At 43.9% G+C, this 27,255-nt stretch overlaps 1 protein-coding gene across 2 annotated transcripts in view; it reads left to right on the top strand.

Annotated features, from left to right (window-relative positions):
- Window positions 1–2,637: 2,637 nt before the first annotated feature.
- Window positions 2,638–27,255, top strand: part of TP53BP2 (tumor protein p53 binding protein 2) — a 41,378-nt gene continuing 16,760 nt past the window's right edge. The window contains exons 1-5 of one of the 2 annotated variants that reach the window (XM_052673571.1): window positions 2,638–2,806; window positions 19,919–20,066; window positions 23,375–23,488; window positions 24,085–24,164; window positions 25,121–25,222. In XM_052673571.1, the coding sequence (XP_052529531.1) occupies window positions 2,780–2,806; window positions 19,919–20,066; window positions 23,375–23,488; window positions 24,085–24,164; window positions 25,121–25,222 (471 nt within the window). In that variant the 5' untranslated portion in view covers window positions 2,638–2,779. Of the gene's footprint in view, window positions 2,807–19,918; window positions 20,067–20,688; window positions 20,789–23,374; window positions 23,489–24,084; window positions 24,165–25,120; window positions 25,223–27,255 lie in introns of those variants that run through there. The other variant, XM_052673577.1, reaches the window with a different exon arrangement.

Raw genomic sequence — 27,255 nt, 5'->3', positions numbered from 1 at the left:
TATTTTAGAAGCTTTCCATTCTGTACTCTTATGCTTTAAACTTCAGTAGTGGATCATAAAATTGATATGGTGCTGTTTCAACAGTAGGCGGCAGTGGGTAGCAAACCTGAGGCTGTTGCATTGATGTTGCTGTGTTGATTTGTGACAAACTTTCTCACATGACTGCTTTAGAAACAGTCTAAGAACCAGGATCACAGCCTTTTTGATGAAAAATGAAAGGGGTTCTTGCAATAGTGACCATCACTACCGCTGTTATCTGTAGTATCTTTCTGCTTTTGCAATTTTCTGCAGTTTAGATCAAGTAGATGTCTTTTGCAGGGAGAGAAGAGGAATTACTCTGGTACATTTTTGTCTTTTTTTTTTTCCCCTCCTTCCCTTAGATGCTTTTCAAGCAATGCCATGAATATCAACTTCAGCTGGCCCCTTGCTGTGACTGTTTTTCAGGCACTGCATATGTTCTTGGTCCCCCACAGTCTCTCAGGAAGCAGAGGAGGTGCAGGGCTTCAGCTGTTGGTGCTGTTGGCTCCCACTCCTGTGATCTCATCTTTTTTGTGATAGCTCTGCATGCACAGGAGCAGGAACCATTGCCTCTGCCAGTTCTTATGTGGGTTATGTTGTTATCACCAACTGTTGGCACCCTGGAGACTGAACCTGAGAGCAGAAACGCTTATGCTCCTTCTCACTGGGGGGAACCCAGTTAAAGCTCTTTTAACAAACCCTGTTCATTGTAATAACACTCTCCTATGATTAATAAACTGTCGTGGGAAATTCCTGCCATCATGGGGAGGTAAGAAATGGTGCTAAGGGTTGCACAGGTGCAGGCAGTGATGGCCCTGCTTAACACACAGAACAGGTGGAGGGAGGCTGCTCCAAACCTGCTGCCAGCTGGCATGGGAAGCATAGAGCCTGGCACTGACATGGGGAAAATGTAGGCACCCCCTGAAGCTTCATTTCCTTAGCAGGGATGGGGTGGCAGCTTTGTGTGGGAAATGGAACGATGAGAAGCTATGCCTACAGAGACTTCTGCGGATTGACCTGCAAGGAGCATGTGCTAGCAAAATGTCATTACTGCACATATCAGAAAGCTGTTCTCTACTCGATGTTTCTCTAACCATTTCTGTATTTCTTTTATAAGCTCATAAATGGTTTGTACCAGTCAGTATTTGGGAGATGCATTAGAAGATCTCAGTCCTTATTTTATCCTGAATCAGTTGGACGCTCCAAAAAACTCAGCAAGGATCTGCAGAAGGCCCTTGCTGATGTACTTACAGCTGTGGGCACCAGAACCCTGACACGTGGCCAACATGTTAGTCTTTATTTTGATTTTGCAGACCAGAGGTGGTAGCCTCAAGTAATGCCAGAGGAGCTGCAGATTGGATACTGGGAAACATCTCTTCTCAGAGAGGTGATACAGTGACACAGGTTGCCCAGGGAGGTGGTGGAATCTCTGTACCTGGATGGGTTCAAGAAATGGGGATGGGGACGTGGCACTGAGGGATGTGGTCAGTGGGCATGGTGAGGACGGTTTGGTGGTTGGATGTGACGATCTTAGTGGTCTTTTCCAACTTTAATGGTTCTGCGACTCGGGTGCTTGGGCATCCTTCACACAGCTGCACCCCCAGCCATGGGATGGTCACACATACACAGCTGGCTGCAGAACTCTCTCCCTTTACAGTTCTGTTGGGTTACTCCATTTCATCTTGCCAGGGCCAAGCCCATCGTGTGGCCAGAAGGTTTTGGGTTTGGGAAGTGAGAGCTGCTGCCATATCTCCATCTCATTTCCGTACTGATGGGCGTGGACATTAATACGTTATCAGCTCATAATGAACCTAAAGCTCCCTTACAGGGCACTCCGCCCTTCGTTAACACCACTGCATCACGCCTTTGGCCATGTTTGTACCAAACCCCTTTCCTCCTTAGATCGGAGGGGCCGTGCATCCTCGCCCCTGAAGTGGGACAAGAGCCCGAAGCACGCAGTGACAGCGGAGAGTACAGCGCGGGGCTGCGCGGGCCCCGCTGTGGGACTTGCAGCCGTGACGTCACCCGGGGCGGGGCTGTGACGTCACGGGAAGCAACGCGGGGTTTTCACCCGGCGCCCAATGCGCGTCGGGGCCGGTGATGTCATGCAGGCGGGCAGAGAAACGTGCCTTTTGTTTTGCTGGCAGCGGCAAAAGTGGCTCTGGGACCTCTTCCTAGCTTTTTAAAAATTCTTACTCTATTTTTTTTCTTTTATTTCCCCCCTGCTGCCGTAGTACCACCCCCTCCTCGATGATCTCACAAGAAAGTTACCTAGCTTTTCATCCGCGCCGCTGAAGTTTTATTTCACCCCTTCAGCAAAGAGGCGTTCGCCTGAATTAGCTCCGGGACTCCGTTCTCCCTTCGTCAGGGAGCCCCTAATCCCCTTGCATCCTGTTTAATCACAGGGAAGCTTTCCACACGAGCGGGAGAAGCAGATGAGGCCGCTCCCCCCGAGCCCCGTCAGGCAGCAGGCGCAGCGCGCGCGACTCGACCCGGCTCCGTCGAATCCCCGCACACCGCTCCAGGCCCGCGGGAGCCGCGCCGGCCCCTCCCGGGGGTGGGGGGCGGGAGGAGGCAGGCGGGGAGGGGCGGGGTGGCTCCTCCCTGCTGGCCCGGGGCCGCTTTCGGAGCGGAGTCGGCGGGAGAGCGGCGCCCGGCGGGGACAAAGCGGAGGAGGCCGGGCTGAATCGGGTGCTTCCGCAACAGGTCCCGGCTCGGCGCTCTGCCGCTGCGGGCGGCGGGGCCGCCACCGACCGTCCCCATGCGGTTCGGCTCCAAGATGATGCCGGTGAGCGCCGGGGGTGGAAAGTTGGAGCGGGGCAGTGGGAGGGAGAGAAAATGGAGCCTCGGAGGGGGCGGGGGGCGAGGCTGCCTTCCCCTGCCCTCTCCTGGCCATGGGGCTGCGCGAGGGGGCTTCCACTTCCCCTTTCCTCTCTCTACTTTTTCTTTTCCTTTTTCTCTCTCTTTTTCTTCTTTCTTTTTTTCATCTTTTTTTTTTTTTCTTTCCCTCGCTCACTTCGGGCCCAACCCGTCAGACGGGCTCTCTGGAAGTCAGCCAGCGCCGGGGGCCATCGGGCCCCACACCGCCACCGTCCTCCGCCCCTCTGGGGCCGCCCTCTCTGCGCCCCGCTTTACGCGTCTTTATTTTTTCGATGATTTATGACCTTAAAGTTCTCTAAGTTGGCTCGAAACGCGCCGCGTGTGCACGGGGGGTGGTTTTGTTCTAAGCTGCGGGGTAAGATGGTGTCCGCGTCGTGCGCGACTCCCGGGCGGGCCGGGCCCCTCCAGCTGCGGGCCGGGGGCTTCGCTTCTTCTCCCGGTGGGGAGTGGAGGGGGTCGCGTCCCGACGGGAGCGCGAAGCGGGTCTTAAATGACGCCGCTCCTATCGGCTGAGGTTGGGCGAGAGCTCGGCTCGGCTACTTTGGCCGTCAGCACAAAAGGCGTGAGGGGGATGATGTGCAGTACTTGGTTTTCTTTTTAAAAACCCAAACGTAAAAGGCAAGCGTAACAGTGTCTGTCTCGGAGTATGTGGTTTCAACAGCGGGGATGCCAAAATGAAACCCTAATTCTCTGTTGTTTAGAGAGGCTGATGTGTGTATAGGGAACCTTAGCAAATTTAATGCCCACTTGTTCCTTGCTGAGGGAGTTTCCAAATGGTCCTCCTGCACACAGCCTGGCCCCCAGATGCTGTGGGCATGGGGAAGCCCTGAGGAGCACTGCTTTAGGCAAGAGAGAATGGCTTCAGGTTGGATATTAGGAAAAATTTCTTCTCAGAAAGAGCCATGATGCAGTGGCACAGGCTGCTCAGGGGAGTGGTAGAATCACCATCCCTGAAGATGGTCAGGAACTGTAGAGGTGTGGCAATGAAGGATGTGGTTACTGGGCATGGTGGGGTTGGTGGTTGGCATGGTGATCTTAGTGGTCTTTTCCAACCTTAATGATTCTATGATTCTTAAGGGGCATTTCTAGCTGAGCTCTAGGAGGCAGCAGGGAAGGAGCTGAGCTGGGTCTGAGACCCAAGATCTGTGCTGAAAGGTGTTGGGGCGTGCTGTGACTGCCTTGTTTTCTATCAGTATGAGGCTCTTCCCCTGCAATTAGGAGGAAGTAATGAGCAATAATTTAATTGCACCCAACCTTAGCAAGGGCTGCTTGACTTTATTGCTGTAACTAATGATGGAGGAATGGGCAACATACAAGCTTAACTACAGATGGAACAGCCAGCTTGTTGTGCAACTGTGGTATTGTCTTCATGTGAAAACTGAGAAACAAGTGGTAAATAGAGAGATCAGTCCATTCCAGAACTGAGCCAAATAGCACCTTGGTGTTTGGGATCATTCAATCTGGAGAAGAGGAGGCAGGGGAGACCTACTCTCTACAGCTGCCTGAAAGGAGGGAGTGTTGAGGTGGGGGGTCTCCTGCTTCCAGGTGACAGCACTAGACTGAGAGGTAGTGGCCTTAAGTTGCACCAGAGGAAGTTCAGGTTGGATGTTAGAAATCTCTTCTCAAAAGCGCAGTGAGGCAGTGGCACAGGCTGCCTGGGGAGGTGGTAAAGTCACCATCTGTGGCGGTGTTCAAGAACCATGGAGATGAAGCATTGAGGGACATGGGTTAGTGGGGATGGGTCGATAGTTGGGCATGATGATCTTAGTGGCCTTTTCCAATCTTAATGACTCTAGCAGATGTAGCAGTAAAATCTGGAGATGCTGTTGCTGGTCTCTTCCATGTCACTGAGCTCAAACAGAGGAAGGAGCAGGAGCAGCCATGGGCCATGCAGGTGGCAGGAGCACTTTATCTGCTGGCTCAGGCTTTCCTCTGTTTTTATGACTGAACACGAATCTGTTTTTTAACTCATAAATAAGGGGGTGAATGCAGCCTTTTCACATCATGCTTCTTGCAAATGATGGAAGATCAGTGAGAACTGAATGTTGGTAAAAAGAACTAAAAATGAAAGATTACAAATATTGTTAGTTACCACCTTTAAAACAAAAACACAGACCCCTCAAACTGAGTTTTGAGATAGTCTTTAGGGATTTGTGGGGCTGGTGACCCCAAATAGGGAGCACAGGGATTGTGAGCCCAGCAGGAATTCACCTTTTGACTGGTTGCCACTGAAAAGCTTTGAAACTGCTGAAACAGCACAACAGCTCCTACTCTTTGGAGACTTCCCTGAAATTGAAGTGTTTTTGTGCTGGTAATAGCAGCTAGACGCTAAACTGCGCTCTCACCACATGTCAAGACAATGTGATTAGGAGTGTGCCTAAGAGTGTAATAGAAGGCAACTTGCGTATAGCTATGCTGATGAAGGTAATAATAGGGTTAATGCTGATGAGCTGTGAGAAGTTCTCACCTTTCATCTGCCAGAGGCTTGTGGGAGTGTGACTGGTTCTGTTAAACACCTTCAAAAATAGCCTATTTTTCTGCAGCATAATTGGTCTCTCTCCCTAATTTTACACTATTACCCTAAAGATGAGCATGCATTGAGAAGTAATTTGCGTCATTATACATACTGGATAAATTTTTTTTTTCCAGGTAGTGGGAGGTAGCACAGATGGAGTTACCTTTTAGTGCCCAGTCAGGTTTTTAATATTTTCCCCCCCTCTCCGGCAAAGATCTGGGTGAGGCTCCATTTTACAGTTTGTCTCAAGTGCAGTGCTTATTGGGAGCCTCTTTGATATCAGGATGGATCAGTCAGACAGATACATTGTTAGGAAGAAACTGGGAAACCAGAGAGTGCTTACATTCCTACATTAGTTTTGCCATCCATCATCGCAAGTAAGGAGAATTTCTGGAACTGAAGTTTCCCAATAGCCATGTGTTATTTTCTGAGTAAGGTAATGGGTGCTGTGGAGTCCGTAAGGGGGTCTGCAGTGCATTGCAGTAGTGCAGTAGAGGCCATGGGGAAATGGAGTTTGCAGCGGAGGTTGTAATGGTGCAATGGATGCAGTGGGATTTACAGTAGTGCTTATGGGAGCTGTGGGAGTTGCACTGCTTTATATGGTGTGATGGATGCAAAGGGGTTTGCGGTGGGGTCTGTGGGGTTGCAGTGGTGTAATTCGAGCTCTGTGGAGTTTGCAGTGGGGCAAAGCTTTGCAGAGCACCGGCAGTTTAATGGCAATAAGTGATCTGTGGCATCCCAGTGCCGTTCCTTGCAGCCTGTTAATTATTGAAGCTCTGATCAGGTTTATCAGCCATATAGCACTGCTGTTCTTATCTGTCTGTATGGATTTAGTGCACGGACAGGACTTCAGACTGGGTGCTTCTGAGCATATGTCTTAAAGTATTTAGTAGTGGTTGTGTATTATTCTGAATGATTTCCTAGCTAATGTCAGGCATTTAGAAGTTCCAGCATTGTGATTGTATTTAAATATTTTAGAGTGGTATTCAAGTTCCAAGTGTCTGGAATGCTGAAAAAGACTTAGGTGGCTGTCTGGGGGCAGCTTTCTGACCTCTGTGCTTCTTTCACTTTGCACTTCTCTTATGTGTTGTGACCTTCATCATTATTCCCTCTAGGAAAACATTACCTCAAGATCTCTGCAGTGCATTTTTTTCTTTCATGTTGTTACTATTCATGGGAAAAATCGTGCTTTTTTTTTTTTTTTTTTTTTTTTTTGTATGAAAAAAGCTGTATGAAAAGCTATTGTTTTCTGAGGTGGCTTCCCATCTGAAATGTGTGCCAAGTAGCGTTGTGTACCTCCATTTCTTTGTGAGGTTTTTATCAGAAGTGGGGGAAGGGCAGCATTATGAACTCTTGCAGCAGTGGGACTGGGGGAGGTGGTTGATTATGCTGCTTCTGATCTGCGCAGCAGAGCAAAGTGTGAATGCCTTGTGGGACTCCTGCATTTACTGCTTCAAGGAGTATTTAGCATTTGCTACTATGGCTTGGGATGGGGGAAAACTCGCAGGATTTAGTGTTTTCTAGTGTCACCAGATCAGATTCCTGCTTTATTGACCATCAGGTCTGCTTTGTGAGGTTCATTTCCATGTGAGTCAGTTGGACTTTGAAACAGGCAGGTGTGAAGGTACCTTCTGAGGAACAAACTAGCAGAGTGGAAGTGGCAATGTGGCTCACATTCCTTTTGGTTATTGACCGAGAGCTGCCCTCCAAAGCCCGGTTGCCATCTGCTGCCCCTGAAAGCAGTGCCTGGGGCTTCTCCCTCTGCTCCCACCCAGCCGTGGGATGGTGGCAATCCTGCTGCCAGCCCCTCGGGGGGGGAGGGGTGCTTTCTTCTAGAGTGCTCTGGGAAACCTCTCACTGCTCTCAGTTTTATTATCTTCAGGCCTGCTTTCTCCTGGCTTAGTCACTTCTGAGTCAGACAACTGTCTTTTTTGATCTCTGTTTCTTAAAGAGTCAGATGATACTGTGTATAAAGTTCACCAGAAATCCTGGATATCATGAGAAGTGTACCTAATTACCTTAGTCACCGTTGCTCAACTGTTTCAGAAGTTTCACATTCCACAGAAATGCCTGAAAGGCTGTTTAAAGCAATGTTGGATAACTCTTTGCTGTAGTTTGGGGTATGGAGAGTGCACGTTAAGTGAATGGGGGAAAGAGAATAATCATGGTCCCATCACGATGCTGGACATGCATAAAGCAGTTTCCCACTTGCTTTTTTCTGTTTGCTTTTTGTTAATCATTAATGTTCTGGGTCTCACTTTGAGTGCTTAGAGTTGGTCACGCCTGCATCCTCACCGGTTTCACCACAGTCACAGCATTATGTGGATGTTTAACTCAATCTCGGTTATGTATAAATGATGAGTCCTTTGTGTTTCAGTGCTGCGGCATCCATGCCAAGAAATTTCAATAGTGAGATGGTAATGTTATTTCAGTAATAGTTTCTCGCTTGTGTGGGCTTCTATTTAAAAGAAAAAGGGGGTTTAGGAGTCTTCTGGACTTCTTCACCTTTTTGTAAATCCTACTCTTAGATTCTTTTTTTTTAAATCATCCTTTTACAAAATAAAGCATATGAATGTTAGTATCAAGCATGCTGCAGTTATCCATATTTTTGCGTTGTTCTCTGTTTACAGTCCCCAGACTACATTAAAAACATGGATGCTTTCATACTGCTCACCTAAAAGCTTCTGATATTGCTCTTCTCAGTTGTTTAATATCAAAATCCGGTCTCTAAAATACCGGATCATAGCTTTTATTGAAGGGAACTGGAACTGCAGGGAGGTTAAGCAACCTGTTAAAGGTCACTCAGCAGATTCAGCTTGGGATTTGGGAGACAGGATTCCCCTAGAGTCAAACCCACTGGTATATTGTGGTGTGCTATTGTAGCTGCACTGTAGCTATGTCGTGTCCAGTCTAAGAGTTAAATGAGCTGGTGTATGGTAACTGTCTTCCCAGCACCTGCATCTCCTGTGCATATGGTTCTGTAGGGTCAGATGGCCTGAGGGTGCTTCCTTGAGAACAGACCTTAAAAGAGAAGGTTGTTCACACATCTTTTGCATGTGTGTGAAGTGAATATTCGCTGTTCACTGATTAAGGCATATCCTGGGTATAAGGAGGTTTACTTTTTTTTTCTCTCGGTGTTTTTCTCAAGCTAAGAGGTTACCCATGTCTTTTTATACTCTTATATTGTGAGGTTGAACTGCTTAAGGAGCAATTTAGATCTTGCCTTAGATTACCAGTTTCCCTCAATTGTAGTGAAGTGCTAAATCCCATTGTTTCTTAAAATTGAAAGCTAAGGCAGAGTCTCAGGAGTTGTATATTTTTCTTACCTTAAGTTTCTGTTTTTTTTTTTTTTTCTTTAAAGAAGGAGATCATATTTTTCTTAAATCTTCATCAGTTTTTTTTTGTTTTTTTTTTTTAATTTTGTCGTTGTTATCCCACTTGAGTCTTACACTGTACTGAGCTGCCTGTTTGCTGCAGTATGAATCAGGAGCTGGGAGGCCACACACAGGTACTGATGCAGAGCATCCCTCTTGCGAAAGCTGAAGTTGAGCAAACTGAGCCAACAAACCATACAAAAACATCCAAAAAAGGATCCTAATAACTGTAGCTGAGGCTGTTCTTCAGCTGCTCCTGGCATATCTGTGTATAGCTGTAAATCAGGGATAGTTTCCTTGCTGTTTCGAAGTGGTGACTTGTACTGTATCCAAACCCCTCTCTCTCTGCTCTCATCCCACACGAGTGTACTCCCCCGAATGCAAAACCTTACCCAGACTGGTATCTGGGTCATGCAGTGCAGTGATCTGTAGCTCCTGCCCTGCCTTCTCTGGGGAAGTCAGAGACTTGGAGCACCCTGAGGCTGGGAAGATCCTCTCAGGGATGGGATTCCCACAGCTTGCCTCTCAACATAATTAAGTGTTACAGGAAAGCCTGTCTGGCTTAGGAGAGAATGTGGATGATTTCTGCCTGCAAAAGAAGGGCCAGGGCAGGGAAAGAGCAGGTTGTACAGGAGCCAGGTGAAACACTCCAGACCACTTGGAGAGTGCCATGAAGCTTTCTTGTGAGATACCAAAAATGGCAAAGCAGCACTGGCTCAGCTCTTGTGTTCTGAGCTGAGCGATCCCAGGGCTCTCAGCCACTCCTCACACTCCTTTCCTTACAGACCCTTCTCCATTTTCATAGCTCTCCTTTGGACTCTCTAGTTTTGTCTTATGAGTGCTACCTCCCTGGCCTGCCTTCCCTCCCCCCTCCCTTGTAGACCCACAATGTGTCTTGCAGCTTTCTGAGAACAGACCTTACTACATGTAAGGTTTGTGCAGGGAAGCTATGGAAACAGCGCTGCATACCTCCTGCCTCTGCAGCATTGTTCCTGTGCTATCATACATACGTCCTGCCCACGAGGCCTTTCTGCAGTGTGGTTTCCTAGCATTGCACAAAACTAGTATTACTTAGGGTGCTTCTCTTGAAAGCAGCCAATGTTGAGGTTGGAAAGAGAAAATGTATTCTGCCTTCAGGGAAGCTGAGTGACTGGCCAAATAGAAGTGGGCTGAGGGGAGTGTTTTCTGTAATTTTTGAGGCAAAAGAAACATGTTGAGGAATCGTGCCAAATACAAATGTTGATTTAATCAAACTTCTCTTTTCTCTGTTTGTGTCAGTACCAGTAGCTGTGACATCACCTCGATGGCCACCATTTCACACACAGCCGTCTGTGGGGAGCTCTGTTGTGATTTTGGTTATGGCAGCATGCAGAGCCACTCAGCAGGCCAGCTGCTTTGCTCTGATGAACTGCTCTCCCTTCCTTGACTTCTCAGCTGTCTGTATAGAGCTTGGTACTGCCTGGAAAGTGCCCCTGGGAGTGTGTGGTACTCAAATAAAACCTGTCAGACAGTGATCAGCTGCACAGTCTGCCAGCCTTCTGCAGCTCCTGGTACAGGAGCTGAGTGTTGCTGATGAAAGGTAAAGCATGTCAAAGCTCTGTTACAGGAGTATGGGTTAGATCAAGCTGGCTGCTTGGTGGGACAACAGGTGAATTGGTAGGGCTGAGTTTCTCCTCCTGGTTCTACTAGTAGTAGGGAAGTTGCACATATCCTCTTATAATGTGATTGACTAGACCAATAGCCATTGTTTCCCATACTGGAATAGCCCCCATCATTCTCTTTTTGCTTGCAAAATAAAAGCAATCCATCTGTTGTGGTGCAAAAGCTCAATGTGTCTTCTGTGCCAGTTGAATGTATGCCACTGTAGTGCAATGTTATTCAGTATCTGTACAATTCCTAATGACTTCCTGTGTGTTTGCAGCCCAGAAGTGGTGGAACAAAAGTTCTTCTTGGCTTTGAACAATAACTTCAGTTGTTGTAAAACAGATACAATCACCAAGCATGGACACTTCCTTGTGGTTGTCTTTGACACTGCTGGTGGCAATGTTGTCAGCCTCCATTACCATGGGCAGATTGCTTTCAGTATGCTGGCAATCATCTGAGTTCAACAAGTGAGCATCATTCTTCAGAGGATACTTCCATTGTAGCAGAAATGCATTCACACCCAGAAGTGGTGGTAAATTGAAAAGGGCTGCCCTACTGTAAGGATATGGTGTGATGTTACACCTAATTAATTTAATAGTAGGATGCTGCTCAAATGGATGCCTTTGTTCCTTTGATTCCCACCTCCTCCCAAGCCACGTGCCCTTGTAGCTTCCCAATGAATTTAGCAAGGAGTTGAATGATGGCTGATTGGAGGAATAACCACCTACGCTACAGGCAGGAAAGGAACAAGAAAGCTTGTGTGATGGAAGTGATTTGCCACGTGTGTATGTAATCTGACCTGGTGGGGAAGGGCATGACTGCTGTCTCTGGCGGTTCACCATTTAGGTGGGCTGAGCTGTAGCAGTCAGGTGAGGGGTCTGGAGTACAAATCTTATGAGGAGCAACTGAGGGAGCTGGGATTGTTCAGTCTGGAGAAGAGGAGGCTCAGGGGAGACCTCATTGCACTCTACAACTTCCTGAAGAGAGGTCGTGATGAGGAGGGGTTTGGCTTCTTTTCCCAGGCAACAAACGGGACCCGAGGAAATGGCTGCAAGTTATACCAGAGGAGGTTTAGGTTAGAGATAAGGAAAAACTTTTTGTCTCGGAGAGTGGTTAGATGCTGGAATGGCCTGTCCAGGGAGGTGGTGGAGGGATGGAGTCACCATCCCTGGCAGCGTTCAAGAGGGGTCTGGATGAGGGGCTATGAGATATGGTTTAGTAGGTTGTGGTAGCAATGGTGATGGGAGGGTGGTTGGACTAGTCCTTCCCAGCCTTATGATTCTATGATGCTGCATGCTTTCCTTGTGTTCCACGTTGTCTTGGGAGGATTTCTCTAACATCTTCAGGTATCCTCATTATTTAAGTTGGAGTAACTTGGACTAACATGGATGTATGCAATTCATACAGCAGGAAGCCTTTGCTTCCTGGAGGTATGTATGAAGCCAGAGTTCACTCTGAAAGCAGTAAAACATGCGGACCAATGTGCTGTGGGACCTGAAATGTCTTTATTTCCCTTTTTGTTTGTCGTGGAAGTGGATGGCTGGACAGCTTGTTCTGGAGTCCTAGCATAAAGGAGATGTTTCCCATGTGCTTGAATATGCGTCATTGTTTCAGTTGCTACAAACTGTGTGGCTGCTGACCCACCTCTGTAGGTCATGAGCACTGGGTTTGTCAGAGATCTTTCATGGAGGGAGGACGCAGGTGTGGGCAGTTGTTTTCTTAGAGGAGTGATTAATGTGATGGAAGGAGTGGTATTTTCAGAAGTGTTTGGCACTCTTCTCTATGAAGTTGCAGAGATTGGAGTAAACTAGTGTTCTGTGTCTCTTTCTCCTTGCTACGTAATTTGCTTTGTTTCAACAGGAAATCACCAGAACTTCAGCTCAATTGCTCTCTTAAAACTGCTTGAGATACTATCTCATTACAAATATCCCTCCTTTCTGCTTTGATACTGTGCCTCCCTCGAGGGTGCTCCCGGAGCTGCTGGTAAGCAGAAGGTAATAAGTGAGCCAGGTGTGTGGGTCGGGCATGTGTCGCGTGACAAACATTGGGTTTGACCTGCATGTCCTGGTGGGCTGATGCACAGAACCTCCTGGGTGTGAACGCTGAGTGTCTTTTCATTGGCAAGATCATTACATGTTGACTGAAAGAGTAGAAACTTGGTATTTTTAAGTGTGAGGATGTGTTGGTGCCTTAGCCTGCAGGCGGTGTGGTGTGGGTGGTAGAGCTGCCAGGTCGCTGTGACAGCCTGCACTGCTGTGGTGTAGGTGGTTAAAAATGCTTTCATCCCTGGTGCAGGTGTAACTTTGTTTATCTCTATGTTTGTATGAAGCCTGCTTCTTTGGCTACCAGCAGAGCTACTAGGCTCACTTTTTCCATCATAAGAATATACTTGCTCTTTAAAGATCTGTTTTGAGAGGGGTAGCTCTCAAGCATCCTAACAGGTAGCACTTGGGTTGTCTTCTCGTGGGTCTATAGCTGTCCAGGAGGCTCAAAAAAATAGGAGTGCTTATTTCCAGCGTGGGCATATCTAGAGCTACGAGAGCAGCTTAGTTTCTTTTTATTTGTTTATTTAGTACAAAGACTGCCTTTGGGGTTTTACGCAAATACAGAAAATTGAGATGATTCAGGCTTAAGTCTGAGTTCACAACCCTGCTCGTTATGCATGGGTGCTGTGTTTAGGCTCTTCTGTGAGGTGCAGCGTGTGTCGTGACACTGAGGAATGAGCTGGACTGTAAAGCCAGTGGGGCTGACAGGAATCAGGCAGAATGTAGGAGCTTTTTTAGCAATTAGGTGGTGGTGCGTGCCTGGAAATTATACTCTTCCTATGTACTAAGTGTTCATAACAACACTGAGTAGTTCAGAGAGAGCCTGACTCAAGGGACAAGTCTCCAAATACTTGACCTTCCTGTCGTTCACTCTACAAGGAGAAGCATCTCCAAACAGGGCAGCAGCACTGGCCATGGGATCACTGTGTAGGGCTGGCTCTTCAGTCAGCTAGCGTGGGGATTTTGTGCAGTGTTGAACAGTGTGTGACTGGCTTTAAGGAGTGGTGTGGGGAGAAAGCTTTGAGTGGGGAAGGGGATGAGTACTGAAAGGGAATGTGGGAAGGATTGGAACTTCAAAGCACAGATGGTAATGGGAAGAGGCTTGTGAGCATGCTGTGGTGTGGTACAACGTGAGGAACGTTGTCAGGATTTGCTTACCCTAAATTCCTAGAGTTGTTTAACTAAATTGGTATAAATCCAAGTGTGGATTCAGGTCTGAACAGAATCAGCTATACACGATGTGTTGGTTAATGAGGGTGCTCAGTGAAAGGCTGTGGTTTCCTATGTATGTTATTGAAACTAGATTTGCTTCTCTTTTAAAATGTATGGGCCAGTTTGTTTGTGTTTTTTTTTTTTTTTTCTAGAGCATTTCCTTCTGTCAAAGGCTGATGTTGGGATGAATTCCTGCAGTGTGAAAGTGGCTTTAAAAGTTCCCCTTGAGTTGAGACACTCTTTTCCTTCAGTGATATGTGGTGTGGTGACTTGACCTCCTGAGTTTTGAGTTTCAGTGTTCATCTGACCTTCACAATTATAATTGTTTGCCCAGACCTTTCGGCTGTCTGGCCTATGTGGGGACTTCTGCTCTGTTCTTGTCTAAGGATGACAGAAGAAAAAAAAGTTAGAAAAATGCATCTTGGATGCAGAGTACAAGACTTTGCTGACACAAATGTTTTCTTAATGACTTTGTGCATAATACCCTGCAGAAGTAGGAGGATGTAGGTTAGGAACCCTCTATTTACCAGTCATGAGGTTATGTCTGACAGATTCTAGAAAAACAATACAGCTAAACTAGGATGATAATGATGATACTCTGTTAAGTTTGGCAGGAAGGTTGAAATTGCACCTTCCTCATCTGTAGGCCTGATCCAGAGCCCTGAGTTTTGTCTTTGGAGCTGCTGTCTGTGAAGTAGGTGGGTCACAAACCATCCATTAACTGCAGCTGGTGACAGTGCTTGGCCAGAACTTTGTTTTCCTTGCAAGTCTTCAGATTCCCATAATGATGATTCACATGTGTGCCTGATAGGGGGATGAAATATGGCAAAGACTGAGGTTTGTGCTATAGCTGTTGTCCAGTGCACTATTGTGTTCCAAAAGCAGATGGCTTTCATTCTGTAGAGGATTAAAAAAAAAAAAAGGGGGGGGGAGGGGAGAAGCTTCCTCTTTACTGTTTCCCATTCTCATTTTCCTGCCCAGAAATGCATACAGATGTTTTAAATGCTGGAAAAACTGACATCTTTACCAAAGATCAGTTGATCGTGTGTTTAAAAATGATGTATACATGCAGAAACTGCCATGCCTTTGAGAGTAGAGGCTGAGTTCTGTTTTCTCTTGTGATACAATTGAAAGGAAAAAGGGCTGTTCTTTATATAGACTGGGAATAATTTGAACAATTCTATGGTGCTTCCTACAGTACTCCACCTACCTTGCATCATAACTTCCTTTCTCACACTTATGGCCAAGAGCCAGTGCAATATAAACGGAGTAGTGTGCGCTGCAGATGAGACAGGAGGAACCTCACTCCATGTATTTGGGTGTGGCTATAGGTAAACATTAAACTTCACTTTGTTTCTGTTTCAACGCAGCTTTATTGAACAGCTGAATATGAAAAAAAATCAGGGTTAGTAATCATCCCGTGTGCCTATCTTCTAGTAAGTCTATTGTATAATCTTTTGCTTCCCTTAATCTTTTGCTTCCCTTAATCTGCAGGTACAATGAGTGAGTGTGTTGCCTACGGAAGGGCTATTGTAAGGTTCTGAGGGACTTCATATGACAGGGTTGCTAATTTACTTTATTAAGGTACACTTTATGGGTCTTAACTTTTATTGTAACCATGTACCAGTTTCAAATGCTGTTTATTAGAACGTGAAAATCTGCCATCGCGCAGGCTGTCTTCTCTTTTTTTAAGAAGTTGCATCAAGTCAGCAAAAATATCTATTTTAGTATCTGATTTCTTTATGGCTGTCTAGGAAGGTGCAGCGTCAGTGCTCCTACTAGGTAAGCTGCTTCCTTTTAAAACTGTTTGAAGGATTTTTGTACTTATCAGGGAAAAAATCCCTCGTTGTTAAAACTTTCACTATTGAGTCTGTGGGTGGAATCAGTTATTTCTGTCATCTGTACTTAAAATTTGATAGTTAATCTATTCATTATAAAAATTGTGTGGTGCTAAAATAAACTTCTTAAAATGTTTTAGTTTCAGGATCTAAATTGTGTTGTTGTAATTTCTCTCCGTCCCACGCACTGTTCCAAAAAAGCTATTTCTCATTTGAAACAATGGCTTTTCAGAATAGAAGCGTATTGCTGCTGTGTAACCGTGTTCTGTGGAGAAGTCATTGAAGGGCATGCAGTGAGCTCCTTCTTGGAAGCTTGTCTATACAGCAAATCAGGTGTGCATGCTGTCTGTGTGGCAGGAAAATATATTACCTATCTTGAACCCTTTGCAGCCTACGTCAGTAGGTGTAACTCGGGTAACAAGAGAGGGAATATGACTGCAAAGCATTACTTTGTTAACCTTAACAGTGACTTTAAACACTTCCTTAAAAATTGGTATCTAAGAAAATTTGTTATGCAAGCCAAAACCATTATTTAGCTGTGCTATGGAAGCAAACCAAACAGCCAACAACATGAGTACTGTGTGATTCAAGAACAGTAGCGTTCACTCTAAAGCGCACAATATAGAATGTGACGTACAATTATATTATTAGTTCTAATGCAAGGTAATGAATCATGATTTCAGGAGGTTGTATGCTTGTTTGATGAGTAAATAGTGTTGTTTCTGTCATTGCCTGCTTTGCTTCAGTCTCCCAGTCTGTAAAGTCGGAAACTGCTTGCTTTTGTCAGGGCTTCCTGGTTGTAGAATGCTTTGAAGATGAAAAATAGTTCATGAGTAGATGCTGCAGTTCGTATTGTATATTGTGTGGTTTGCAGGAAAGGACTGCGTGAGGTTAGGAGTTGAGGAAGTACTGAAAAAGACGGGTAAGTTAGTATTCTTAAGAAACTCCCTTCTTGGATGTAATATTTCATAAGCTACTTTCCTTGGAAGATTGTTGTCTGTTGTTGAAATTTAATGATGTGAATTAGATCTTTGGCTAGAGACTGTCTGGGGGAAGGGAGGGATAGAAAGAAAAACTATGCTTATCCTCTCAAACTTCGAACTAAAGTAGCTTCAGGAATTCAGTGTTTTAAACTGTATCATGCAGAATAATCAAGTTTTCCACTGAATGCACTCATCCTGAGAATTACTGCTGCTGCTGAAACTTATTAATATAATTGATTATTATTATTATATTAATTAGGAAGCATACAACTTAACAGCATTCTAATACTTAAGATGTGTGGTATCAGTTTTATAGCATGAGATCTCTGCTCCTTACAGAAGCACTGTCTCTCTTCAAAGCTGAAGAGAGAAAAATATTTTAATCAATTTTAATCAATAGTTGAGCTCTTCTTACTAAAGCTGGTTGTTGATATAAAATGGTGTCTTTTGATAAAGATGTAAGTTCTAACGTGTTTGTTTTAACTTGTATTCCAAGTAGTTTTGAAACCTGTTTTTTTTTTTTGTTTGTTTGTTTTTAATATGGTCATGGTCTAATGTTTCTGTAGAGCTATCCTTAAATGTTTTGGTTCAAGTTGAAAACAGACCTCAACACCTGCAAATAAGTTAGGCTGTATGTGATGCTGGTGCAATTATATGAGATGATCCCGTTGATGAGTTTAACAGCGTGTGGGTCAGATGTGCAGGCAGATGTTAGGCTATTTAGGACAGATGTACAGGAGAGGAGGAGTAAGGTGGGGTGTGACTCGCTTTAATTGATGCTTTCTTATGTCCTCCTTTATTTTGGTTGCTTTTCTCTTCCTGGTCCTGGGGTGTGTTACAGTCCAGACTTAGTGGCTGTATTTGGAGCGATGCACGGATAACACAGGTTGGAACAAAATAACACATTACGTGTTGGGAGGACACAAGTTTTAGTTCATACCACTTTGGATTTTCTTAGATTTGTGTGACAGGCTTTTTTAGGACCTCCTTTATGTCTGGTACTTTGCTAGTAAGTCTTTCATCACAGCCATTCCTTGCAAAAATGATCCCTTGCTTTAGTTCGTGTGCCCTTGGTCATCACTGTGCCCTTGCTGCACCCGATCGAACTGCCTCATTTGGTGGCTCTGTAACTGCAAAATTTTATTTTCTGAGCTGTAGCAGAGTCAGCTGAAATCTGTGATGTGACTTTAAAGGGAGCTGCTCTGTTCCTTTTACAACATGCCTCTGGTTTCCTGTAAGTATGCTGCATTACTGGGATGTTTCTACATTGTAAAGCTTTTCAGCACTTACAAACAGTGAGTAATGTCTTGAGGGGAAAAGTGGGTTGGGGGATTGTTAGTTCAGAATTTTAGCCAGAGTAAGATCTCTAACTAAAAGTTCTCAGCTATACATGCTGAGCATTCCTAAAACTCAATCCTTTAAAATTTAAAAGATGTAATCCAAGGCTATATGGAATTGTCAGGTATTGTCAGGCACTGTCTGTCTGGGTGCTGTCTGTAAAAGAAAGTATAAGATCTGAGATTTTTCTTCCCTTTACTTTAGCGCATCTTTTAGTACAGGGTGGTTGAGGCTGGCAGAGATCTCTGGGTCCATCAGGTCCAACCCCTGCTCAAGCAGGGACACTCAGTACAGGCTGCCCAGGCCCACGTCCAGGAAGCTTTTGGAGATCTCCAAGGAGGAAACTCCACAGCCTCTCTGGGCAGCGTGTGCCAGTGCTTGGAGGACTTCCAAGTGGTCTTGAAATTGTCCTTGGGGCTCAGGGAAAGTGGAAGGAGGCAACTGTGAAGGTCACCTCAATTGTGCGGACGTGTTTTTAGGTAATTTGTAGGGAGTGATGTTTCCCCCCATCCCCAGTTCCTAGAACATGGGGGACAGATTTAATGCAGATGCCACTCTCACGTCCCCTGCTCAACAGGTTTGCGTGCTCTCAGCCTAACGTGTTAGTAATTATCTTGAGCATTGTGGATAGAAACCACAACTCGTGATCCTTCCTGTGTAGCTGTCTGTGTCTGTAAATCCTGAGGATTAAGGACTGGAGATAAACAGGCACACTGAAGAGTGAACAGCCCTGCTAGGGTCAAATTAGGTCTGCTTTGTGTGCAATACCATGTTTTTGTATAACTTGCTCTTAATTCCTCTCTATGAGCTCATCTTTTAAAACTAACAAATCTTACTGCTGACACACCACCTGTGCAGTTTAGTTAGATGAGTACAAGATTATGCAGCATTAAACGTGAAGAGTTTGTGTCTTGTGTTCCTATATAACCTTGCTCTAAAGCTGTTTGAGAGTCTGATTTTTATCTATACTTTTCTGCCACGGTTTTTGTGATTAAATAGTATTTTTACCTGGTTGCGTATGACATCCCTCACTGTCAGCCTCGAGAAATGCTAAACGTAAAGCAAGTGTGCAATAATGAGACGCCAGCAGCATATGGAGGTGCTGTTTGGAAAGCTTTGTCTCCTAATTTAGGTCAGTACTTCAGCGTGCTGTGCTGTTTACAGCACAGCAGTTGTCAGCCTTCTCCATCTAATAGGCATATGTGGTTAGCTGATCCCACCTGCAGGCCTGCAGTGTGGCTCTGGCCCTATGCACAGCGTGGCGTTATAGAATGGTTTAGTTTGAAGGGGACCTTAAAGATTATCTAGTCCCAAGCTGCTCTGTGGGCAGGGCTGCCCCCCACCAGTTTGGGCTGCCTGGGGCCCCATCCAACTTAGACCTGAGTGCCTTCAGGGGATGGGCCATCCAAAACTTCTCTGAGCAGCGTGTTCCAACATGATGGCTTTAGAGAGGCAGCACAGTTGTGTGGGGTGTTCATGCAGAGTAATAATCAAAGATCCATCTATAGCTGTGACAAAAAAGCTGAGTAAAATAGTCTCTTTCCCTCTGATGGTGGTTTGGGGGAGACCTTACATTCATCTTAATGCATCCTAGTTGCCTAATGGCAAGTCAGCTTGTATTGTGTGAGAAACTACAGTGCTAAGTGCAAATGTTCTGCTTCCTCTGTACTAAATTCCGGTCTTCTACATCTGTTTCTCCCCTTGTTTTTCCATGATAGAGAATATCTGTGAATTCTAAGTGACTGTTCTGCTGTGTCAGCTGAGTGCAGTGTGTAAGTATGGTGTAAGGAGTTCTGGCACATCACTTAGGAGAGAAGGAAGGATCTGTATTGTCCAGATTTGAAAAACAAACAATCCCGCAGTAATTCTGAGGATTACTTCTGTAGCATCTCACTGGTTTATACCTTTAAAGGAAACCTGGGTTTGTTTTGAAAATCAATATACACAGTAGTTAATGGTGAATGGTCCTATTATATGGAAAATAATGTGAGAAATAAGATTTGTGCCTTCAGTGTACAGACTGCCTTTGTGATCTGAAGCAAGCATGTCCTGTTGTCTTTGTCTTTTCCAGATGTTTCTGACAGTGTACCTCAGTAACAATGAACAGCACTTCACCGAGGTGCCAGTCACCCCTGAGACAACATGCAGAGATGTGGTGGAGCTGTGCAAGGAGCCTGGTGAGAGTGAGTGCCACCTGGCTGAGGTGTGGTGTGGCTCAGGTAGGTTAGACTTCAGCACAGTGACCTGATAGACACAGTCCTCCCCCTAGGGAATTTCTGTCTTATGTTTTTGTTAAACTTTTTATCAGAATTGCTGTATAAAATTGCATCCATAGGAAGGTGCAGGCATGCAACAAATTATTAAAAGTGGGGAGGAAAAAAAAAAGAGTCAAGCATGCAAATTTTCTTATGCATCTGCAGCTCTTCTCCAGCTCGAATGAGTCTTGGAAGGTTGTAGGGGAGTTGCTTTCCTTCTCTTCCAAGTGGCTTATGTGGGGTTTTTGAAGTGGTAAGTAGTTCTAAGGAACAGTCTTCTTAAATCCCTTATCTACTTTCAATTGCTTGAATTGCAAACTTCCTTGTTTGGCTGTTGCCTTTGTCATTCATTAATAGAGTCTGGGAGGGGAGGAATGTTACCAGAAGTAGCCGGAGCCATGTGATACTAAATGGTTCTAAACAAAGGTATATAGTGGGTGAGAGGAATGAGGTGGGACAGGGACAAGTTCAAAACTCCATAACCTTCCAGTACTCTGAGACTGGAGAACATGTCAACAAATAGATCAAAAGCTGAAGTATGGCTAACTTTTAGTGGTATAAATGGGAAGCCACTCTTATGCCCTGTGTCCATTTTTTTTTCTGAGATTACTATTTGCAGAGCCTATTCTCATGGTTAGTGGCAGTTTATTCTCAGAAGACCAAAGACCCTATTATTTGTTGATAAGGTAAAAATATTGGCGATCATTTGGGAAACTAAATTGTTCTTCCCTTCGTGGACCCTGTCATGTTTACTAATTATATACTACTACGTACAAGCACCTGTGTGTGTGTGTGTTTGCACACAGTTTCAAATTGTACTTCTAAACAAAAAATGCAGTTGTCTTAAATCACATGCTATTAAGTGACTTGGGTACTGGAAGAAGCAAATGCATGTTGTTCTGATAAAAGCATATCCTTCTTTTAAGCATCTGTATACCATCTATTAGCAACCCTTTGCAAAATAATGTTTTCATTTATATTTTGGACTTTTTCGAGAGGATTGGGATGCTCTTAACTTTGCTTACATCTAAAACAAAAGAAGGTAAAGTTCACTGTCTTGTTTTCCAAGACACCCCATGGTTTCTATTACAGCAAGCAAGTTAAACTTGATTTTAAAATAAACATGGCACATGCCAACCATCCTTCTGAGGCAGAAACAGAAGATGAATGTTGAAAAATGAGTGCCTGGATTTCAGTTACTAAGATCCTTCTGAGATAGCTTGTCTCTCTTTCCCTTCCTGACGCTTGCTCAGGAATTTAAACCTCTGTTGTCAGACCATATTAAACATACTTTGAAACATTGCTGCAAGTGAGCTTGAGGCACTCTGCTCCCTGAATGGGGGGCAGGCTTACTGCTCTCCCTGTCCTCCCAGTTTTGCTTGAAATTTGATGAGTATCAGGGCAAGCTTCTTGATCTTTCTGTTAGTGTCAGAATTCTGTTAGATGGCTATCTTGAGTACAGAAAGCAGCCAAAAGTGTATCTGTAAAGGCTGTTTTTTCTTTTTTCCCCTTTTTTTTTCTTCCCACTTTAGGAGATGGAGAATAAAAACTGAGGTCTGATAGTTTGTCTTTAGTTCTTGAGCTTTTCAAATATAGCTTTGTTTTATGTTTGGAGATCCCTTTGACCTTGCTTTTGAAGTCACTGAGTGATACTGAATCCTTGGGTAGAGTGCATCTCTCTTGATAGTTTCAGTTGAAGTACTGCCTTGCTGCTACAAAGCTGTCTCATAAGACTGCTATATTCTTAAGATGGAAATTTGTCAGTCATACTGTTTTTTTTTTTGGTTTTTTTTTTTAATGAAGGTTTAGCAGATGAGGAGCTTTTTTAGCTGTCTAGACAAGTAACTGCTAAGAGGCTGCTTTTTCTGTAACAGTGACCTACTTGCTTATTCCGTAAAGCTAATCTCTTTTGACAGTGACTCCAGAAATTTTCCTTCCTAGATTGCTTGAGCACAGCTGCAGTATTTTAAAGAAACCCTTTTATATTGAAAAAAGGCTTTTCATGTGCTGAAAACATTTTAGTAGCTCCTCTTCTTTTTAAACTGAACGCGTTTATTCTTAACACCATCAATTTTGTCCCTGAAATGATTGTTCCATATTGAGACAGTTACTTTGAAAGACTTTCCACTGAATGTGGATGAACTGCTGATTTCTTTTTTTCTTTCCTTGTCTAAACAATGAAAGGAAATATCCAACAAAGCCATTGTTGGGACAAACCAAACTGGTGGTGTTTAATTTCAGTCTTTGTCTGCTTACCTCCTTCCTCTTGATGGGTAATACTTCTTGTTCATCTGGCACTGTGTGCAAATGGATCTAACTTGATTGTGAGCCTCAGATATTGTCATAAGGTACTGTGATCATGTCCTAACTACATAAAATTGATTACTTACAATGTATTAACTGCATAGCTGCAATCACTTTTAACAGAGGCATAAAGATGTGTGTTAATGTATTTAGAATAACAAAATTAATTGCTTTCCAGTAAAGATTAAGGACAGTTAACAATTCTGATTATATCCAGCCTGTGAGTGCCTAGCTATGAAATGTGTAGAATTTGGAAGAGCACTAATAAGGAAAAACAAGAGTACTACTAAATAAAGGCAGCAGGCTCTGGCTTCCATTGGGTTTTTGTAGTATCAAAAGGCAAAGAGTAAGCGTTAAAATTAGAGACAAGACTGAATCCTGAACTTGAGAGCAGATGCAGGAACAACAATTCAGTTGAACACATGCGTTTTTCTTAAACTTCATCTTAATTGTCTGAAAACAAATAGCAGGTTCTGTCTGGAGTCACTTTTCACTTTCTCATAAACTGAAGGGATCCTTGTAGGAATTGGGGGTAAAGAGCCTTTGAGGACTGGGAATTATAGGTCATTGAGTTATTCTGAGGTACCACAGGAGTGGTGAACAGATCCAGCAGTTCTGTTCCTATGATGGTGAGTTGGTACTGTGATTTGCAAATGCAAAACTAAGGTGCTCCAGCTAAAAGCTCTAAACTGCCTGTTTGTGTTTCCTTGGGCTGTGATGGGGCCTTCAGCTTTTCTTTGACTTCTGAAGGGCTCTGTCAGCTTTTCCGAGGTGTTGGCTCACATTCTGAAGCAAGGGGTAGTGCAGAGCTTATGGAAAAAGTAGAAAGGCATTGGGCGAGGGCAAGAGTTAGGTCTGCATGCTGCACCTTGACGATAACAGCATTTGATAGGTGATGGATGAATAGTTTTGTTACATCTCCAAGCTGTATGGCAATGTGATTGTAAACTGTCTTTTTACCTTTTCAGAACGGCCTATAGCTGATAATGAACGGATGCTGGATATTTTGCAGCGCTTTGGGATGCAGAGAGGTGAAGTTCGTTTCTTTCTTAGGCATGAACGCTCTCCCTGCCGGGAATCAGGTAGGTGTTGTTCTTAGCTGTTAAAGTGAGTTTTCTTTAATTCCTCAAGGTTAAGGAAACAACATGCACATATTACACACTACTATTGGTAACCAGTATGGTATTGCAGATCTTTTTGGTCTGACCTTTACTTTCTTATGTGGAGGGAATACTAATAACAGAAAACTGCACTTGCTACTCACTCTCCTTTTTCATTTTTAGTGAAGACTTTATCTTCCTGTATCTGGTGTGGAAAATATCAAATCTGAGTGGAAACATTAGCAGCTTTTCTAGAGCTCAGCATGACCACAGCATCTAAGAGCATTCTGTGCTAAATGTATTAGCCAGAGTTAAATATCTAGAGATGTGTGATTAGTCTCTTAAATGCAGAAATTGTGATCTTTTCTGTTGCATTTAGTAACCAAACTGCTGTCTGGTGATGCCTTTTATTATGTGAGATTAGTATGTTCCATCTGGATAGTAATTGGCAAAAGGTAGTGTTCATTCAGGTTATAAACAAGAAGTTGTTTCTTCTTTAGTATTGAATGCTATGTCTGAAGAAGTAAGAAAAATCCCAAAATATCTTACCATCTGTGTTATCCTGTATTTCTGTGTAGGGACTGGACCAAGGTCTCAAGATCCAGTCTTAAAAAGAAATGGTGTGAAAGTGTCCAGTGATCGAAGAATGGAGAATGGAGTAAGTTTTTGGTGTATTGGCCAGTGTAGTAAAAACAGGTCTCCCTTCTTCTGAGAAGCTTGTGCAAATTCTACCCTGGAAGCTAAGAGGTGTTTCTGGTGAAATTTCTCAGGACTGCTCTAAAATAGGCACAGGGCCTCTAACAATTATCACTCTTATTTTCAGTTCTTAAGTTTTCGACAAGGCCTGTTATTTGCCATACGTTTGTACCAAGGATCACAGAGAAAGAAAGAAAAATCAGTGTTGCTTTCCCTCCTCTACTCCCATCCAAAAATTTGTCTCCTTTTTCTTCAGTTCACTCACTGATCAATTCTTTCCACGTTCAGTTTGATGTCAGAGTAGTGGCCTGCTTTTAGTTCCAGTTTTCAAGTTGAGACCAGTTAGTGTCTTGGAATTTAATCCATTGTATGTCATTTCTTCTTGCTTCGGAAGATGTAAATATGAATATAGGATTAAATCTAGATTCAGGAAGGATGCAAACAGATAACTAATGTAAAATACTGCTACCTTTGGTTTCCTTCTTTCTTTAAATTTTCTATTTTCTTCAATTTATGTTGAAATACTTTGAATAGCATTGATAAATGTACAACCACTAATCTGCTTTGCCATGAGCTGGGCATTCTGGGCTCAGTCAGTCAAAGCTGATCCATGCTGAGCTTAATTATAAAGGGCTCTGAAATGTCACTTTAAAATGCCACTGGGATTTTGCTAGAAATATCAATTTTTCAAGAAATTTTAGTTGCACGTGTTGCTGGTTTGGGGTATGCATCCGTACAGACTTCCAAGTAGTTATGTCCTTTAACATAGAAAAGTGTTATTTCTTTCCAATTATTGAATATTCTGTTTTCATCAATTTTAAAGATTTTAATCATAGTTTTCTGCAGTAGCTATATTGAATTGCACACTAGCCAAATTAGAAATTCTAGTATTCTAATGCTTTGGGTTTTCATTGGCAGGTCAGTGCACCAAGGATGGATATGACACTGGCTGAACTTCAGGAAATGGCATCGCGCCAGCAGCAACAAATTGAGGCTCAACAACAAATGCTGGCTAACAAGGTGAGCTTGGAAGAAAGCTGTCTACAACTGCGAATGTAGATGGTAGGAGTTATGAGATGGAAGAAGCACTAGGGATTTGTGTGTGTTTTTCTTCTTTTATTTATTTCATCCCTCATCTCTCATAAACAGAGAACTCCCTTTCTTTAGCTGCTGCTTCTTAAATTTGTAAGTCAGCTTATACACATTTCTAGTAGTAAAACACTAAAATAGTACTGGTGATAGCAGTGACCCTATAGCTTACTAAAAGGATAGAGCATATAGTGTTAATGTTGTCATTTATCCTGATGTCTGTGCCAGCCCTCTTTGTGCTCTGTGTGGTGACCAGCTATTCACCGGTTTGATCAGTGAGCAATGCTTTTGTCTCTAGACATAATACTGTCCTGTAATGATATCTTGCTTTCTACTGATAGAGTTCAGTGTGCCTGGCTTCCTGGGGCAGCTGTCTGAAAAAGATTACCTTCATGTGATGAAGTAACTAGGACAGTGACTTATAAAATGTTTACTGAACAGTACAGGAAAGCTAATGACAGGTGCTGGGTGCTCCTGAATTGTTTAGGAGAAAAAATATTCTGACACATCTGCAGAATGGTAGCATGGATTTTTTTTGTTTGACTTCAGCATTGTTGTTATGCACTGTTCTTGAAAACACCACTGACAACACTGCTGTTGGCAGAGAGTCTTTATGCATGAGCCCAACCTGAAGAGGGTTTGACTCTGATTGGATTAGTTCCCAAAGCCCTGCAAAGTGTGCTTTGCTGAGGAGGAAGGCTGCTCTGAGGCTCCTGTCTTACTACTCTTCCTTTCTCAGAAGCCCTTCCTCACTTGACTGATTCACTAATAAGTAACAGTAATAGATGTTGGTCTTACAAGGTCTTATAAGCGCTGACACTGTGGTTACCATATACAGAGAGCCCCAAATAGGAAAAATTCATATATTTACTGTAAGGGGAGTCATACAAGACTTAAAAAGTTAAGAGTTTGTCTGCATCCTGTCCGTTAGGTAGATGTCTTGCTGCAGTTGGTGGCAGAGTAGCATTGTGGGTATCCTGATGTACAGTTTATCATCTAAGATGCCTTTCACAGAATCACAGAAGTGTAGGGGTTGGAAGGGACCTCCAGAGATCATCGAGTCCAACCCCCCTGCCAAAGCAGGTTCCCTACAGCAGGTCGCACAGGTAGGCATCCAGGCAGGTCTTGAACATCTCCAGAGAAGGAGACTCCACCACCTCCCTGGGCAGCCTGTTCCAGTGCTCCGTCACCTCACTGTAAAGAAGTTCTTGCGCACATTTGTGCAGAACTTCCTATGCTGCAGTTTCCAGCCGTTTCCCCTTGTCCTGTCTCCACTCACCACTGAAAAGAGTCTGGCCTCACCATTCTGCCCCCCACACCTTAGATATTTACAGACCTGGATCAGGTCCCCTCTCAGTCTTTTCTCAAGGCTGAACAGACCCAGATCACTCAGCCTTTCCTCATAGGAGAGATGCTCGAGGCCCTTCACCATCATCGTGGCCCTCTGCTGGACTCTCTCCAAGAGATCCCTGTCTTTTTTGTACTGGGGAGCCCAGAACTGGACACAGTACTTTCTAAAGGTGTTTGAAAAGCTGTCTTTATTCTGAAGACACACTGTTCATTCTTCTGAAATCAAATGCAGTATTAAAAATAGGTTTGGAAGGGAAGAAAACACTTTCTTTTTAGACATGGCTTGTAATACCTGTGGTTGGTTTTTTAGGTGTGGTGTTTTTTGTTTTTTTTTTTACATTTCCCTTTATAGAATTGTCTCTAAACTAGTGTATGTATTGCAGGTGTTGCCTGGCTTTCTCTGGAAAACAAGCTCACTTCTTTCCTTTTTCTTTTTTTAGTCAAAATACACAGGAGTCTGTGTTTCTAAATACAATTGGTTGGATTTTTTTTTTTTTTTTTTTTTTTTTTTTAAATTTTTATTTTAAGGCATATTTTCCTTTGGAAAAAATGTTGCATTCTAATGTTAGTAGCCACCGGTAGTCATGGCAGTTAGTCTTTGGATGCTTGGGAAG

The sequence above is a fragment of the Tympanuchus pallidicinctus genome, unplaced genomic scaffold (genome assembly GCF_026119805.1).
Source record: "Tympanuchus pallidicinctus isolate F22 unplaced genomic scaffold, pur_lepc_1.0 scaffold1, whole genome shotgun sequence".
Classification (NCBI taxonomy): domain Eukaryota; kingdom Metazoa; phylum Chordata; class Aves; order Galliformes; family Phasianidae; genus Tympanuchus; species Tympanuchus pallidicinctus.
Note: the sequence above shows the minus strand (reverse complement) of the source record. Positions and strands in the feature narration are given on the sequence as shown.